Here is a 15,746-nt window from a genome sequence, read left to right as displayed (position 1 = left end):
CAACTTCCCTCTACCTTAATAAACATGGCTAGAGCAGCTTGCAGTTGATGTCTTCTTGCCTCAAAACCAATTCCTAGAAGACGCCAAAAGCATCATGTCTCTTTCTGTGTATGGGGTGGGGGGTAGGAAGGGAGAGGGTGTTCTTGTTTTCTGTGGTTTCTGGTATCTTTGCTCAGATATCCCAGTGTCTTCGATTCCCTCTAGTCTCTATTCTACCAAAGAGACCATAATGGTCTGACCCTAATGTTCATGGAAAGGCCCCATAGAATGCAGACACTGATACCCACATCAGGGGAAATGCCCCAGTAAACTTCATTAATAACTGCGTTTTCCTTCCTGGGAAGGGCTTCACTCACTTCTTTGACTACCTACAAACTGAAGCTACTTGATCTTTTACACGAAAACACAGGGCTCGGAGTTTTCCATTCCTATAAGAATCATCAGGGATTTAAACTTTCCAGTGTTGGGAGGTGATGAGCTCACAAACTGGAGTAAAGGGAAAGGCCACTTGGACTCAGATGAGGTTTGAACCTCACTTTCAACACACTGCCCCTACGACCATCAAAGGGTATGGAGCTTTGTGGAAGACACTGGTCTGAATAGTTCCCAAGGTTAATAAGATGAATGGTTTTCCATCTCTGGTGAAGCAGATGGGGACACTCTGACATGTCCTTGGATAACAATAATATGTCCAGACTTTAGATTGTCTGATAACCATGCCCTAAGTTGCCATGGGAACACTGTACACTACAGAAGCTCACCAGAACTGGGGGTGGGCAGGCTTATACCAGATAAAAGAGCCCATTCTGAGCCAGATCTGCTACCCTCCTCAACTTGTGGATTTTCCCCCCAGATGATGAGAAACGCTTAGAAGAAACCTTAGGACTGAAGTCCAAGACAAGCTCCTGCAGATTCCTGGGGAAATGTGACCAGCATAATCCTGAAGAGACTGGTCCCCAGATCTGTTATTTGAGAAGTGTGGAGAGTGCAAAGGGGTGCGCTGTATTGGATGCTGCAACATGTCACCCAGTTTCCCCTTCAAGAGGTCCTTTCCATAGCTGTCAGGTGTTGGCAACTGGTAGCACCTAGCTGAGTCACTTTCTGAGAACTGCCCTCAAAGAACTGTAAGGTCACACTCTGAGGCAGAGGAAGTCTGCATTCTGGCTGACAAAGGATCTATGTATTTCTATGTCACCAGCTCTCTGGTGTAGGTCATAAAGACCTAGACGCTTGGCTTCAAGGGGGAACAAATCTGAAGGGTCTTCACAGGGTCAGGGTCTTTACACCATGGAATCATCGGAGGACTTTGTGACTCCATTACCTGGCAGCTTCCCCTTTGCCCAATATTAATTCCTTAATTGTTTTCCACACCACCACAGAATTGTTTTAACAGTGAACTGTTATTGTTATTAACTTAACGGTGTGTGCAGTATTCTGGCTCCCCATTCACGCAGGTGTTATCTATCTGCATCTTTCCCTTCCTTAAAAATTGTTTATGTGTTGGGGCTGGAGAGATGGCTCAGAGGTTAAGAGCACCGACTGCTCTTCGAGAGGTCCAGAGGTCCTGAGTTCAATTCCCAGCACCCACATGGTGGCTCACAGCCATCTGTAATGAGATCTGGCAACCCTCTTCTGTATACATAATAAATAAATAAATCTTTAAAAAAAATTGTTTATGTGTTGTAGAATATATTTTAAGGTGTGTTTTGTTTATGTTGCGTTTGTTTAACTCTGTGAAGCTGTGTTACTTTGCCTGTCTGAAACACCCGACGGTCTATCTGACAGGGAACTGAACAGTCAGCCAGCCAGGGAGGAAGAGCACTCCATGCTCATAACCAAGTCACCTCTGCAGCCCGCTTCATCTGTTCGGGCATCAGGGTAATAATACTGGACTCAGGCGAGGTAAAAAGTTCTCATCCTGTTTTAAATATTTGAAGAACTGAAAATTTCAAAATACAAGGATTTAAAAGAATGAATATTGATCCTTAAATGTCCGTTGGAATTTACCAGTGAAATCATAAGAAGGCATAGGCTCTTCTTTCCACGGGGTTTTTGTTTTGCATTTCCCATTACTAACTCAGTACCATTATTTGTTATATATCCACTCAGATTTTAAGTCTCTCCATCCTTTTTAGATGTGTAACATTCTACAATATTCCACAGTAATCCTCTCTACTCTGTGAGGTTGGTAGTAATGTCCCTTTAGTACCTAATTTTAGTAACAACTTTTTTCTCTTCTGCTGACTTGGACACTCATGAATTTCACTCATCTTTCCAAAGACACAACAAAGGCCAATTTTTATTTTCCATTTTCTATTCCTTATTCCACAATTCTCTGCTCTGCTCCTCATTCCTTCCTACTTTCTGCTTTGGCTTGTCCGGTTAGTAGACCGTTTTCTTTTTCTTCTTATTATTTTTTTAAAGATTTATTTATTTATTATGTATACAGTGTTCTGTCTGCATGTTAGCCTGCAGGCCAGCAGAGGGCACCAGATCTCATTATAGGTGGTTGTGGCCCACCATGTGGTTGCTGGGAATGGAACTCAGGACCTCTGGAAGAGCAGCCAGTACTTTTAACCTCTGAGCCATCTCTCCAGCCCCCTTCTTTTTATTATTAAGAAATTTTCTATTCACTTTATATACCAACCACAAATCACCCTCTCTTCCCTCTTCCCACCCCCCAGCCTCCCCCCCACCCCCCATCCCCACATTTTCCAAGTCAAGGTCTCCCATGGGGAGTCAGCAAAGCCTGGCACACTCAGCTGAGGCAGATCCAAGCCCCTCCCCCCTGCACCAAGGCTATGCAAGGTGTCAAACCTTAAGCACTAGGCTCCAAAAAGCCCTCCCATGCACCAGGGATGGATCCTGATCCCCCTGCCTGGGGGCCCCACAAACAGTTCAAGCTAAACAACTGTCTCCCGTATCCAGAGGGCCTAGTCTAGTCCTATGGGGGCTCCACAGCTATTAGTCCACAGTTCATGGGTTTCCACTAGTGTGGCTGGTCATCTCTGCACATTTTCCCATCATGATCTCGACATCCCCTGCCCACAGAATCCCTCCTCTCTCTCTCATCGATTGGACTCCCGCTGCCAACCCCACATCAGAGGGCTGATCTCCAAAATATATAAAGAACTCAAAACGCTAGACATCAAAATACCGAACAATCCAATTAAAAAATGGGCTACAGAGCTTAACAGAGAATTCTCAAAAGAAGAATTTCAAATGGCTGAAAGGCATTTAAGGAATTGCTCAACATCCTTAGTCATCAGGGAAATGCAAATCAAAACGACTCTGAGATACCATCTTAGACCTGTCAGAATGGCTATGATAAAAAAAAAAACACTGAAGACAGCTTATATTGGAGAGGATGTGGAGCAACGGGAACATTCCTCCACTGTTGGTGGGAATGCAAAGTTGTACAGCCACTCTGGAAATCAGTATGGCGATTTCTCAGAAAACTGGGAATCAATCTACTTCAGGACCCAGCTATACCACTCTTGGGCATATACCCAAGGAACGCTCAATCTTTTTTTTTTTTTTTCCTTTTTTAAAGATTTATTTATTACATATACAGTGTTCTGCCTGTATGTATCCCTGCAGGCCAGATGGTTGTGAGCCACCATGTAGTTGCTGGGAATTGAACTCAGGACCTCTGGAAGAGCAGCCAGTGCTCTTAACCCCTGAGCCATCTCTCCAGCCCCGGAATGCTCAATCTTACCACAAGGACACGTGCTCAACTATGTTCATAGCAGCATTATTCGTAATAGCCAGAACCTGGAAACAACCTGGATGCCCCTCAACCAAAGAATGGATAAAGAAAATGTGGTACATATACACAATGGAGTACTACTCAGCAGTAAAAAAAAAAAAAAAAAACAATGATATCATGAAATTTGCAAGCAAATGAATGGAACTAGAAAATATCTTCCTGAGTGAGGTAACCCAGACTTAGAAGGACAAACATGGTATGTACTCACTCATAAGTGGACACTAGATGTAAGGCAAAGGATAATCAAACCACAACCCACAGCTCCAGAGAAGCTAGCTAACAAGGAGGATCCTAAGAGGGACACATAGTTAGCCCAGCGAAGGAGAAATAGATGAGATCTACATGAGCAAAATAGGAGTGGGGGGAGGATTAATGGAGGGCAAAGAATGGGGGATGAGAACATAAGGAAATGGGAGGGACAAGCTGGAACAGGGACAGAGTGGGAGAGCAAGGGAAGAGATACCATGATAAATGAAGACATCATGGGAATAGGAAGAGGCAGGATGCCAGGGAAGTTCTTAGGAATCCACAAGGATGACTCCACCTTGGGACTACCAGCAATGGTGGAGAGGGTGCCTAGACTGGTCTACTCTGGTGACCAGACTAGTGAATACAACTGTCATCACAGAGCCTTCATCCAGTGACTGATGGAAGCAGATGCAGAGATCCATGGCCAGGTGCCAGGCTGAGCTCCGGGAATCCATCCACTTTCTTCTTCAATGCCTCTGTATCATAACTTCCCTCTATGCATTATTCTCACTGCATTCCTTGCTTCCATTTTTTTTTTCATTCATTTCAGAGAATGTTCCCTTTTCTTTGATCCACTGGCTATTTTGGTGTTAAGTTCCACTTATTCTTGAATTCCCCAACTTAATTTCATGCCACTAACTATAGACTAAATTTTCTATTAATTCAAACTATTCCATGTACAGTTGAAAAGACAAGCACTCTATTATTAGTCTCACACATTTATTAGATTTAGTTGGGTTACAGCACTGTTCAATTTCCTACTACCTTATATTCTGCCCAGTTTTGTTTTTGACATGGAGCCTTGTTATGCTGTTCAGTAACTGGTGGTGCTGGCCATTGACAGCCCAGCTTGAGTGTTCAAGTATGACTGTTCAATCACCCACTTCCCCTCGTGTTGGCTTTAGTCCTAGTTTGGAGCTCTATGGTCTGGTGTGCTCATCATTACAAGCAGCCCCTTAGTTTCTAGTAATGATTTGTTGTCTGATTGGCATGGCTACTCGCAACTAGTTACGTTTATGTGACATTTTTCATCTGCTTATTGTGAATCTACTTGTATCTTTATGCAGACAGCTCCCATAGACAGCACATAATTATGTGGGTGCTATGGATCTGAACTCAGGTCCTCAGGCTCGTGAAGCAAGTACTTTACTCACCGAGCCATCTTCCCAGCCAAGTCTTACTTTTTTGGGTAAGGTATTCATTTTTTTAGAAAAACCTGAAGAACTGACAGAATAAATTGGGCAGTATGTACACCACATGCATGAGTGTCCTTGGGAAGCATTGTTCTCCCTGAAACTGGAGTTAAACTGTTGACAACTGCCATGTGGATGATGAAACTTAAAGCCAGGTCCTCTCCAAGAGCCTCTGATTGCTAAGCCATCTCTCCAGCCCTTCAATCAACTGACCTGTGGCACTAGGAATGTCTTGTACTCTACAGGAAACTGCTGGGCCAACTGCAAACCTTGCACTTTCATAAGACACTTGGGTCCTTTTATCATTTTGTCACAAAAAATTTCCCTAACAAGTCATCTTCCACCCAGTATACCATTCTCCTCCAGTGCAATAAGAGCTCTTTTATAAAGCTGGATGACCGAGAAACCCATCTTGGGGTTTTTCTTTTTTAGCTTTCTGTTGGAAATCCTGGTTTCATATGATTATCATCTACTTCTTTTGTTTTTCAAGACAAGGTTTCTCTGTAACAGCCCTAGCTGGCCTCAAACTCAGAGATCCACCTGCCTCTGCCTGGGATTAAAGGCATGTGGCAACCACTGTCCATCATTACCTTCTTGACTACTAAAGTATTATAATACGCATTTTGGAGAAAATATGCCTTTTATTCTACCATTTATACAACAAAGCCTTTCTTTTATTCTACTATAGTAAACTGTCATCCATGCAGATTTTTTGTGACATACCTAGTTTTCACTATGTTGTAATAGCTCTGCATACCCAAGTTCTGTATTAGAGCTGATTCTAACTTGCCCACACTTAACTAAAAGGAGTCTTAATACAAACACACATAGGTACGACTGTACTTTATACTTCCCTTCTACTATACTAGATATTTCCAGTGCCATCTGTACAAAATACTCAAATCAACTTTACAATGCTTTGGCTTTAGCAACACATGGCTAGAATTCAACTGACACTGATTAATGGGATGTTTATGTAAAATATAGATCAACAACATGGTAGTTCCCTACCTTGTAGAATGCAAGGAACCCTAGAAAAATGAGCCAAGGGGCCAGAGAGATGGCTAAGCAGTTCAGAGCACTTGTTCCTCTTTCATGTCAGGAATCTCACATATACATACACATAAATTTTATTTTATTTTTGCTTTTTTGAGACAGGTTTTTCTGTGTAACAGTCCTGTCTTGGAACTCACTCTACACCAGGCTGGCCTACAGAAATCAGTCAGCCTCTGCCTCCCTCCCGAATGCTGGGATTAAAGGTGTGCACCATCACTATCTGGCATAATTTTCCTTTTTTAATTAAAATTCTTTTTAAGAGATGCAGCAATAGCACACCCCTTTAATCCCAGCACTGGGAGGCAGAGCCAGGCGGATCTCTGTGAGTCCAAGGCCAGCCTGGTCTACAGAGCAAGATCCAGGACAGGCACCAAAACTACGCAGAGAAACCCTGTCTCGAAAAACAAAACAAAAAAACCTTTTTAAAAAAATCAAGCTTCATAAATTAGAATACCTATTTCACGGTGCCCATCAGAGTCAGATTTCAGGTTTAGAATAAAGTTTCAGGTTCTTAAAAGCCATGAGTGGCTAAGGCCAAGAGCTAATCGCTTACAGAAGAAACTACATTTAAAATCCTTGGATTGCTGGCGCACGCCTTTAATCCCAGCACTCGGGAGGCAGAGCCAGGCGGATCTCTGTGAGTTCGAGGCCAGCCTGGGCTACCAAGTGAATCCGAGGAAAGGCGCAAAGCTGCACAGAGAAACCCTGTCTTGAAAAACCAAAAAAAAAAAAAATCCTTGGATTGCTTCAATCTTCAAAGAGTTGCTGTTTTGTTTCAAGGTTTCATTTTGTGTGTGTGTGTGTGTGTGCGTGCATGCATGGACATTTACTACTCAGCTCATCTTCTTCCAAGCGAACCATACTGAAGCTATTGGTCACTGAGTAGTGTCTTTACTTTCGTCTCTCCTCCACAGTGCTGCTTACAACGCTACCAGAATAAAACCTGGCAACACTGCTCCTCATTCAAATCTTCATGTGGCTCATTCCACCACTCATAGGATGAAGTTCAAACTTCCCATCATGTCCCAGCTGTTTTACTAGTGCTCTCCATGGGCTTGGACTACATCATATGCCAAATCCACCCATTGTGGCCATAGACAGTCCATAAAGGATTTAATATTTCTGCTGTTCATCTGGGAAACAAGTTCTCAGTACTTTAAAATACAGCCACAAAGTCACCTTTCAACCCATGTAGGCAGTTGCTCGTTGGTGTGTGTGGCATTTACTGCAACAGGTTATAAGGGCCAACAAGGCACAGAGACTGTACCTGTAAATCTATTAACACCTGCAACTCAAAATGAGCATCAACAAAAAATAGCTTAACCCTCATCATTCAGTAAGATAGATCAATGACACAGAGTCTGAGCCCAAAGGCTTATTAATTAGACTCACTCTGGAGCAACCTGGAGAATAGTGGCAATAAGAGCTGTTGAAGTCTGCCCTGGGTCACACTTGCAGAAAAAAGCAGTTTGCCCAGGCAGGTTCAAAATAAATTTAATAGCTATGGGGTAGATTGTAGAGTGATTTAACTTTGCAGCTCATAGAAAACAAGAACACTGACATCTTGTTCACATGATTGGAAGTGCTGGAGACAGGGTTCTGACATCACCATTATCCAGCAGTTTCCCCATTTCCTAGGTATAGACAGACTTGCAGGTAATACTCATTCGGAGAACTTAGAACCTGATGGGACAAATGTACTTACAAACAGTCCCCAAATCTGCAAAAACGCTAGTTAAGAGCTGTCTTTTACAATACCTACCTATTCTTCTAATATGTGTTAGGTTAAACTTGTGGTAGAGAACACCTTTAATCCCATCGCTCTGGAGGGAGGCAGAGGCAGATCACAAGATCTCTAAAGAAAGTCTCTGGAGTATTTCTAACAGCTTATCTTAAAATCAATTTAAATCTGAATTGGATATACATTAACACTGCTACCTAAAAGCTGAAAACGTTACACAGTATTTTCAGCTTCTATTTTAGGTAATTGTTCCCTAAAAAAAGAAAAAAAAAAAAAGCCCACTGATCAGAATGTATAAAGTATACTTAACTTTTACACTTATTGCTTTTAGCAAATATTAGACATCAGGTTTATGTGACATATGCTTACTCTAAGATCCTAACGATTTCTCTTCAGTCTTCTGATTTTAAACATTTTTTTCAGCATGTACATAAAGTTTATGGAAGTACTTCTTACTCCATCTTTTTTAAGATGGAAGACTGGAACCCATGATCGTCTTGCCTCAAGCCTCTAAGTATGGAAATAGAATTGTGTAATTTCTGAAAAGGAAATCAATGTTTTGTTTTTAAACTCTAAGCCCACATATGAAAACTTAGGAAATCAAACTGTTTAAAGGTTATACATGCAATAAAATTTAGAGATGTAACAGTAAGACCTTTAATAATTATTATAACCCCAACACAATGTCTACTACTGTATTTAAGTGTTTATTTAAAATATACGTCAATGTCTTTCGATAACATGAGCCCATTTTTTTTATATCATGAGGTATATGATAACAACAACAACAACCCTAAATGCAAAAGGACCACCTGTAACCTAAATATAAAACTAAACTTTGGCAAAGATGAGTGTCACAGGGAAGAACACAGCCAATGAGAAAAGGTGTTCCCACCATTTCACTGCACCATGCCCTGTTCCCACTCACTCCTCCCCTGTAATGGTGAGCTGTAACCTGCCCCAGAGGACTCTGAACTATAATGTACAGTCTCCTGATTAACACCTGCTTTGAAGCCTCAATGCTACAGCTGTACAAATTACACTTTTAAAATATTTTAAACAGATATTGAATTTATTGGTTGGCTATGAGTAGGAAAATACATCGGTAAGGAAAAGAGACCCTGTATATAAATATAATACTAGCTAGTTACAATTTGACCAAGAAGATTCCACTGAAAAGAACAATAAAAGCCCTTGTTACCACCAGTCTATATGGTGTAAATTCAGCTTCTCATCACCCTTATCAAAGAGCTGCCTATGCAGATGTGACATTCTTGAGCTTAGTGCAGATAGTGTGCTGGGTTTTGTTACATGAATGGTAAACAAGAGTTAGTCCAGTGCATTACACAATATAATGTACTGTGGATAAAGACTACTCTATTTTAGACACTACATCAACATACCATTTAAGATTTATGTAACCAAAAGGAACAAAGAGAACATCTTAAAATACTGCTTACGGTTGGAGGACACCTGCTTATGTCCTCTAAATTATCTGCAACACCTGTACTGAATATTGTGACTGACTCATCCCAAGACAAACTCCTAATTGTCTTGCCTGGGTTGGCTTTGTCCTATGACATGACCACCAAACTTAAAAGTCATGATGGAAACGAGTTCTGTAGTTTAAATAGTGAAAAAGTGGAACTCTAAACCATGAATGTTATTGGAAAATGGAATCTTAGAGGTTTCAACTATAATTTAAAGACTTAGAAGTGCATTCTACCCAATTTAATTATGTCTTTAGGTTTCAAAGTGCTAATACAAAATAAGCTTTCCTGGTTGTCACCAAATCAAATCAAAGTACAAACAAAAACAAATTTCTTGGAGATGTTCTTCTGCCTGTGTTCTGGGATTATTAAAGTTGCAGCAACAATTTACTTCTACAACTTCAATTTATACTATGCCATAAATTAATTTCAATGAACATTTAAATTCTCAAAGCATAAATAATTACCAATACTGTATGTAAACTGTGCTTCAAAAGTTTTACAAGGATTTGAGTGCCTCCAATCTTCTCATTTTTAGAACAGGAAACATATTCCAAACATTTTGTAAAACACTAAGATGTATTTATCAGCAAGAACACTGAAATTACATTATAGCAAAACATTACATATATTTATTACAGAATTTTTCAAAAATAATCTACATTATGAAAACAGACTAGTTTTATGCATTTTAAGGAGTATAGGTTCTTGGAAGTTATTTTGGACACAAAGCATTTAAAACAAAACCTTGCTTAACAAAAGTATCAGTCTATTTTGGTGTGAACATTTATTCTCTATAGATTCAAAATATTTTTCTTTTGAAGGTTATACTTGTAAATCTACACTCTCGGTCAACTTATCACTATCTAAACAAGGTGGAGATGTCCAAATGACCCACAGAATGCATTATGCCCAGATGAGGCAAAACAAGTACTTCAAGACATAATAGACAATTATATCTTACTATGCTGCCCCCAAATGCAAATATATTGTAGACAGTAATGAATACAGATGAAACGTTTTGTGTAAAGCTCAAACCTTTAGCATCTAACAAGTGCACTCTAGTTCCAGCATCCATGGAAAGAATACATCTTCCGCTAACAAATGCAAAAATGAGTAAGTGCTCTTCTTGGCTCCTCACGCCACGCTCTCTGGACCTGTGGTTCTCTAAGCAGGTCATAGGCAAAGTGGCTCCTCAGCCCCATCAGTCCAACCAGCTCCAGTTCCTCCTCACTGGAAATTGTCATGATGCACACTACCAACACAGTATTTATGAAAATCAAGTCAAACACATCTTATATTCACACTTTACAAGAGAGAGAAAGACAAAGAGACAGAAAGACACACACAGAAGAAACAAAAAGCCATTAGAAGTTATGTACTGGTTCTACACCAGTGTTGATTACAAACTGGACGTGTTTGGTGCCAACATAACTTGAACAAAGAGAAAACCCACAAACAAACAAACCCACCTTCATAATTAAGATTAAACACAAACAAAACAAAACAAAAACCTTAAAGGAAAAACAAGGTCCAAGACAGATTCAAGATCAAGACCTTTTACAGAATTTCTTAAAAAGAAAAAAAATTTCATTTATTTAAACAGCATGTAATTTTATTTCCTCTTAAAAACAGCATAAGCAATTAAATGTTTTCTCATAAAATTTTGAGTCATCCAAAATGGCTCAGTCTCTGTATAAAACTGTTACTACTCAACAGTTCATTTTAGTGCCACGCGGCGTCCTTCTGCTCCACTGCCTGCAGTTGAAACAAAAGCAGCCAGACAAGTTCCCTCTGAATTCATCTGATTTTGAGAGAACCAACGACTGAGAACAGAACATATACAAGTTAACTTTGTAAAGTTAAAGGTGACTTTAATTTCTAATCTACTAATGGCACTATGGGCAAAATATAGGGTACAGTATAACTTTCATCTTGGTTGACATATTAAAATTCCTTAGTCACTTTAAAAATGATCCGAACAATTGTCTTAGGGAACCTGTTTGGAAAATGCATCTAATTTATACTGCTTCATAAACAGAAAATTACTCTTCTTTTAAAAAAGGAATGATTTTTTAAAAACATAAGAAAATAAGGAATACACATGATAGTGGTACTCTGGGTGCAATGGCACCAAGAAGCAGTGCTTGGGTCTGTGAGCAAAGACCCAGGACCCAAGAACGTGTTCCAGAATGTGCTATCCAACGCTTCACAACGAGGAAAAGCCACAGCTCATACAAAAGCATTTTCATAAAAGTCTCACAAATGTTAGTTTTTAAAAAATATAAAAGATGCACAGATTTTCTCTGCATGCACAGGCAGTGCTTGGTGAGAACAAATTTAGGCAGGCACAGTGGAGACAGAACAGAAAATGTCTCAGAAAGGACTTAGAAGCTGTACCTAAACAGCTGTAATTTTTTTAACTTAAAAAGTTAAAGATTTAAAAATACCAGAATGTACATATGTCAACTATCATATTCCATAAATGCTTATAGATCAGCTTATCTGTCCTGGTAGAAAGTTTCCATAGAAATTCAGGAATTCATACATAAGTTGCCTCTGGTCCAAGAAAATATCCCAAAGTCTAAGCAAACTTACATTTAAAGAGTAATGTTCTCAATTTAAAAATAAAGTAGTACAAAAGGGCTAACAAAACCCCAACAGTGCAAATCACTGCAGAGAAAGTCTGTTGCAACTTTGTTACCAGCTGGCCTTCAGAACATAGGACACAGGATTAAAAAAAACAAAACAAAACAAAAACCCCTTAGCTTACAATTGTTTTCAAATTTGCTTTTTTTCTATTTAGTACAAAATTTCATAAATCAGGTCTTCTGCGGATCATATACAACCATAAAGGCTAAATTCAAATTCTACATTTTACAAAGAAGTCTGAAAAAAAAGAGGAGTAAAGTCTGGAAGAGTGGTCTCTCATGTGACTACTGGCCTCAGAAAACAGTGCTGTGATTTCTGTGCAAACAGTACACTGCTCACACATCTTCCTATTTCAAGGCATGACAATATACATTGGAGAGAAGAAACAGGAAAATTACTGGTAACAAATTAAAAGATGGGTGTAAACACACCAGTCCCTGTCTAGCAGTATATAAAGCATACTGGGCTCAGAATTTGTCTGTTGCTAGCACCTGGCTTTCATACTATATCCTTTATCAAATAATCAGACTGAAAAATTAAATGATCACTGAGGAAAATCCCTAGTGGCCACACTCACTCCCCTATATTCAGGTTTTCATGAGTTTACAAGGAAATCTGAGGTCCTCTGAAAGTACTTGACTACCTCCTGCCAGGAAGGTGAATGCCATTAACTTGTGGCAGGAGAGGCAGTAAGAGCTCCAATTGTGCAAAAAGTGAGAAGTGGTCCGAGGGAATAAGTGGATGTGGGCAGCCGCTGATATTATTTTCAACTAGCCAATGGTGGTCCAGAGGTCCCAGGATGGCTAAAGTATTCAGCTGAGGTTTAGAATAGAAGATGTAGTCAATTATACCCTGAAAAACAAAAATAAAAATGATTATGGCCTAAGCAAGAAAACAAGAAAATCACAAGTGTTTTCAAGATATATCCTTTGCTAGCTTGACGAAACAGTAGTATGTGTAACCCCCAGCGCCACATTAAAAAAAACAAAACAAACAACCCCACCCAAGTCAAACTCAGCAGAATCAACCAGTTGCAGCAGGTTTTCTTGGATTGCCAGCCTCCAAATCATGACATGGAGACTTATTAGCTCAGAATGCTTGGCCTTAGCAGCTTGTGCTCATTTCTAGCTAGTTCTTAAAACTTAATTTAACCTGTTTCTCTTTATCTATGTTTTGCCTCGGGACTTTTTACCTTTCTTTCATTCTGTATGTCCCATTTTTCCTGCTTTCCTGGCTGGCCCCTGGCTCTCCCTCTTTTCTTCTCCCTTGAGCCTAAATTCCCCCTCCTACTTATTCTCTCTGCCAGTCCCACCAATCCCTCCTCTACCTAGCTATTGGTTGTTCAGCTTTTTATTAGACCAATCAGGTGACATAGGCAGGCAAAGTGAAACAGCAATGCACCTTTACAGAGTCAAACAAATGAAACATATCTTTACATTCTGCTAGGTTATCTAGAAAGACTAACAGCAATCACGTGGTTGTCTACATAAGGAAGAGCAATGGCCACTTCTGCCAGTAAGTTAAGGCTACTCAGTTCCAGCCAGAACACACACTGGTATTTAAGACTTAAGAAGTTACAAGACCTGCTAATAAAAATAAGGTTTTGAAAGCTTATCAATCTCAAGACATACCTTGAAATCAAATGTGTAATTCGTGTAAGGCATCAGGCCATTCTCATAGGCACTCTTTAACTTGAAACCATGAGTGATCCTTCCATTGGTCATACCATTCTTCCCATTACAGCTGAAGTTTGTAAGACTTTCATTGTATCTCAGTTCCTTAAAGTCTTTATGATTTGTTTCTACTCCACCGGTGCTCAAATACTCTACAACACCTGAAGAGACAGAAATGCACTTGTATTTGTCAAGCATACTACACAACAAAAAATATAATTTTAAAAGAGCATGTACTAGTTCAAAAAGCCAAAAAGTTCTTATTCTCTAAAATGTTTTTCTTAATTAGTCATAATTGGCCCAAATTAATTCTTATGGAATTACAGTACCCAAATATTTTACATTTTGTTTTGTTTAAAACTACCTGACAAATAGATGTGTCTTCTCAAATCCTTCAATGATTATACAAACAGTTGGCTAGAATATGCCTGCTAAACTTCAGATTATTCCCACTTTTTAAAAAAGATTTATCACAATCAATCAAAATAGTATGCAGGTTTCTTCATATCCCAAATTATCTACAGGGCTATGCAACCCTCTTTTGGGTTTTATGCATTTATCTTATCATACTACCAAACTATGGAACAGAATGCTATCAAGTGAGAGAGCAACTTAACTATTTCTTAAATTCTTAACCATAAGGTAGGCTCTACAAACATATTTTAATTTTTATTATATATTATTACTTAGCAAGATTAGACATTTCCCCACAATGCTATTAGGAATCCTCCCCCATCCCTCCGATACTTTGCAGCTAGAGGGCAGAACAGATGTGGAGAAGTTGTCAGAGAATCCTCAGCTGTTCAGCAGCAGTGATCCCCAGACAGCATGATGGCCTGGGGCTAAAGAATTAGCTATCTCAGGGACTTTTTGTTGCCCTGAAAACAAATTTTAAGTTTCTTCTTCATGGCTCTATCTACTGTGATATCAATAATGTAGTATCAAGTTCATCAACTATCAACATGGTGGTGTACAGTCATACACATAGGCAAGTCCAAAAGCACTGTGTAATAAGAGTACAATCAAAGAGCTGGAACACATATGGATGGTCTGAGTTTGCTACTGAAAGGGATCTGGTTGATTCTCTATACTATCCACAGAAAAGTATTTAAGATCAGGCTTTCTAAATCTTTCTACATGACAAAAATCAAGAGCATTGCTTTTTTATGATCACATCTGTGTGATAAAAAGGTCTTAATTTCTACCTCAAATGTACTTTGTACTTTTTATAAAAGTTACCAGAAGAAACAAAATTTGGGATTCTCTAATATATTGTTGGTCAAATTTAACTGTGATCATATTTTATCACAGGCTGGAATCCCAAAGAAGTTATCTTAACAGCTTTTTAGAGCCTGAATTACAAATGTCTTAGGGTTTAAAAAAAACAAAAACAAAAACAAAACTGTGTTTTTAACAAGTTATTTCAAGTTATCAGCCTGGAGCTGGGGGTATGGTGCCATGTGTCCTGTGGTTCTATCTATTCAGGAGGGAGGAGTTCTTGAGTCGAAGATCCAGCCTCAAAGAAGAAGGGTGAAGAATCAGGGAAGGGGATACACACACAAAGAATGATCAGTATCTACCATTACCGCCCTAGGTTTCTACACTCTTTCCCCCTTGACCATCTTAAAAAAAATTGTAAACCCTGTTCATGGCTGCCGCTACAAAATGAATTTTCCTTTAGACTAAATTCTGGATTATAAAAACATACATTACAGGGCTGGTGAGATGCCTCAGCAGGTGAAGGGACTTATCCTAAAAGCCTGATTACCTGAGTTCTATAGTGAGAACCCAGGCAGGTAATGGTAGAAGGGGAGAATCAACTCCATAAATCTGTTCTTTGATCCCCATGCAAACCTTGACATGTACATGCATTTGTGAAAGTGCTTAGTATATGTGCACTTATACTAAGTTTTTTTTTTTTTT

The 15,746-nt window shown here is 39.4% G+C and overlaps 1 protein-coding gene across 2 annotated transcripts in view; it reads right to left on the bottom strand.

The window, feature by feature from the left end:
* Positions 1-9,059: 9,059 nt before the first annotated feature.
* Positions 9,060-15,746, bottom strand: part of Cnot6 (CCR4-NOT transcription complex subunit 6) — a 45,650-nt gene continuing 38,963 nt past the window's right edge. For both annotated transcript variants that reach the window (XM_052758107.1, XM_052758108.1), the window contains exons 11-12: positions 13,782-13,984; positions 9,060-13,002 (exon numbers count right to left, since the gene is read on the bottom strand). In XM_052758107.1, coding sequence (XP_052614067.1) covers positions 12,790-13,002; positions 13,782-13,984 — 416 coding nt within the window. In that variant the 3' untranslated portion in view covers positions 9,060-12,789. The remainder of the gene's footprint in view (positions 13,003-13,781; positions 13,985-15,746) is intronic.

This window comes from Peromyscus californicus, unplaced genomic scaffold, assembly GCF_007827085.1.
Source record: "Peromyscus californicus insignis strain IS unplaced genomic scaffold, ASM782708v3 Scaffold_3__1_contigs__length_106647218, whole genome shotgun sequence".
NCBI lineage: Eukaryota > Metazoa > Chordata > Mammalia > Rodentia > Cricetidae > Peromyscus > Peromyscus californicus.
Note: the sequence above shows the minus strand (reverse complement) of the source record. Positions and strands in the feature narration are given on the sequence as shown.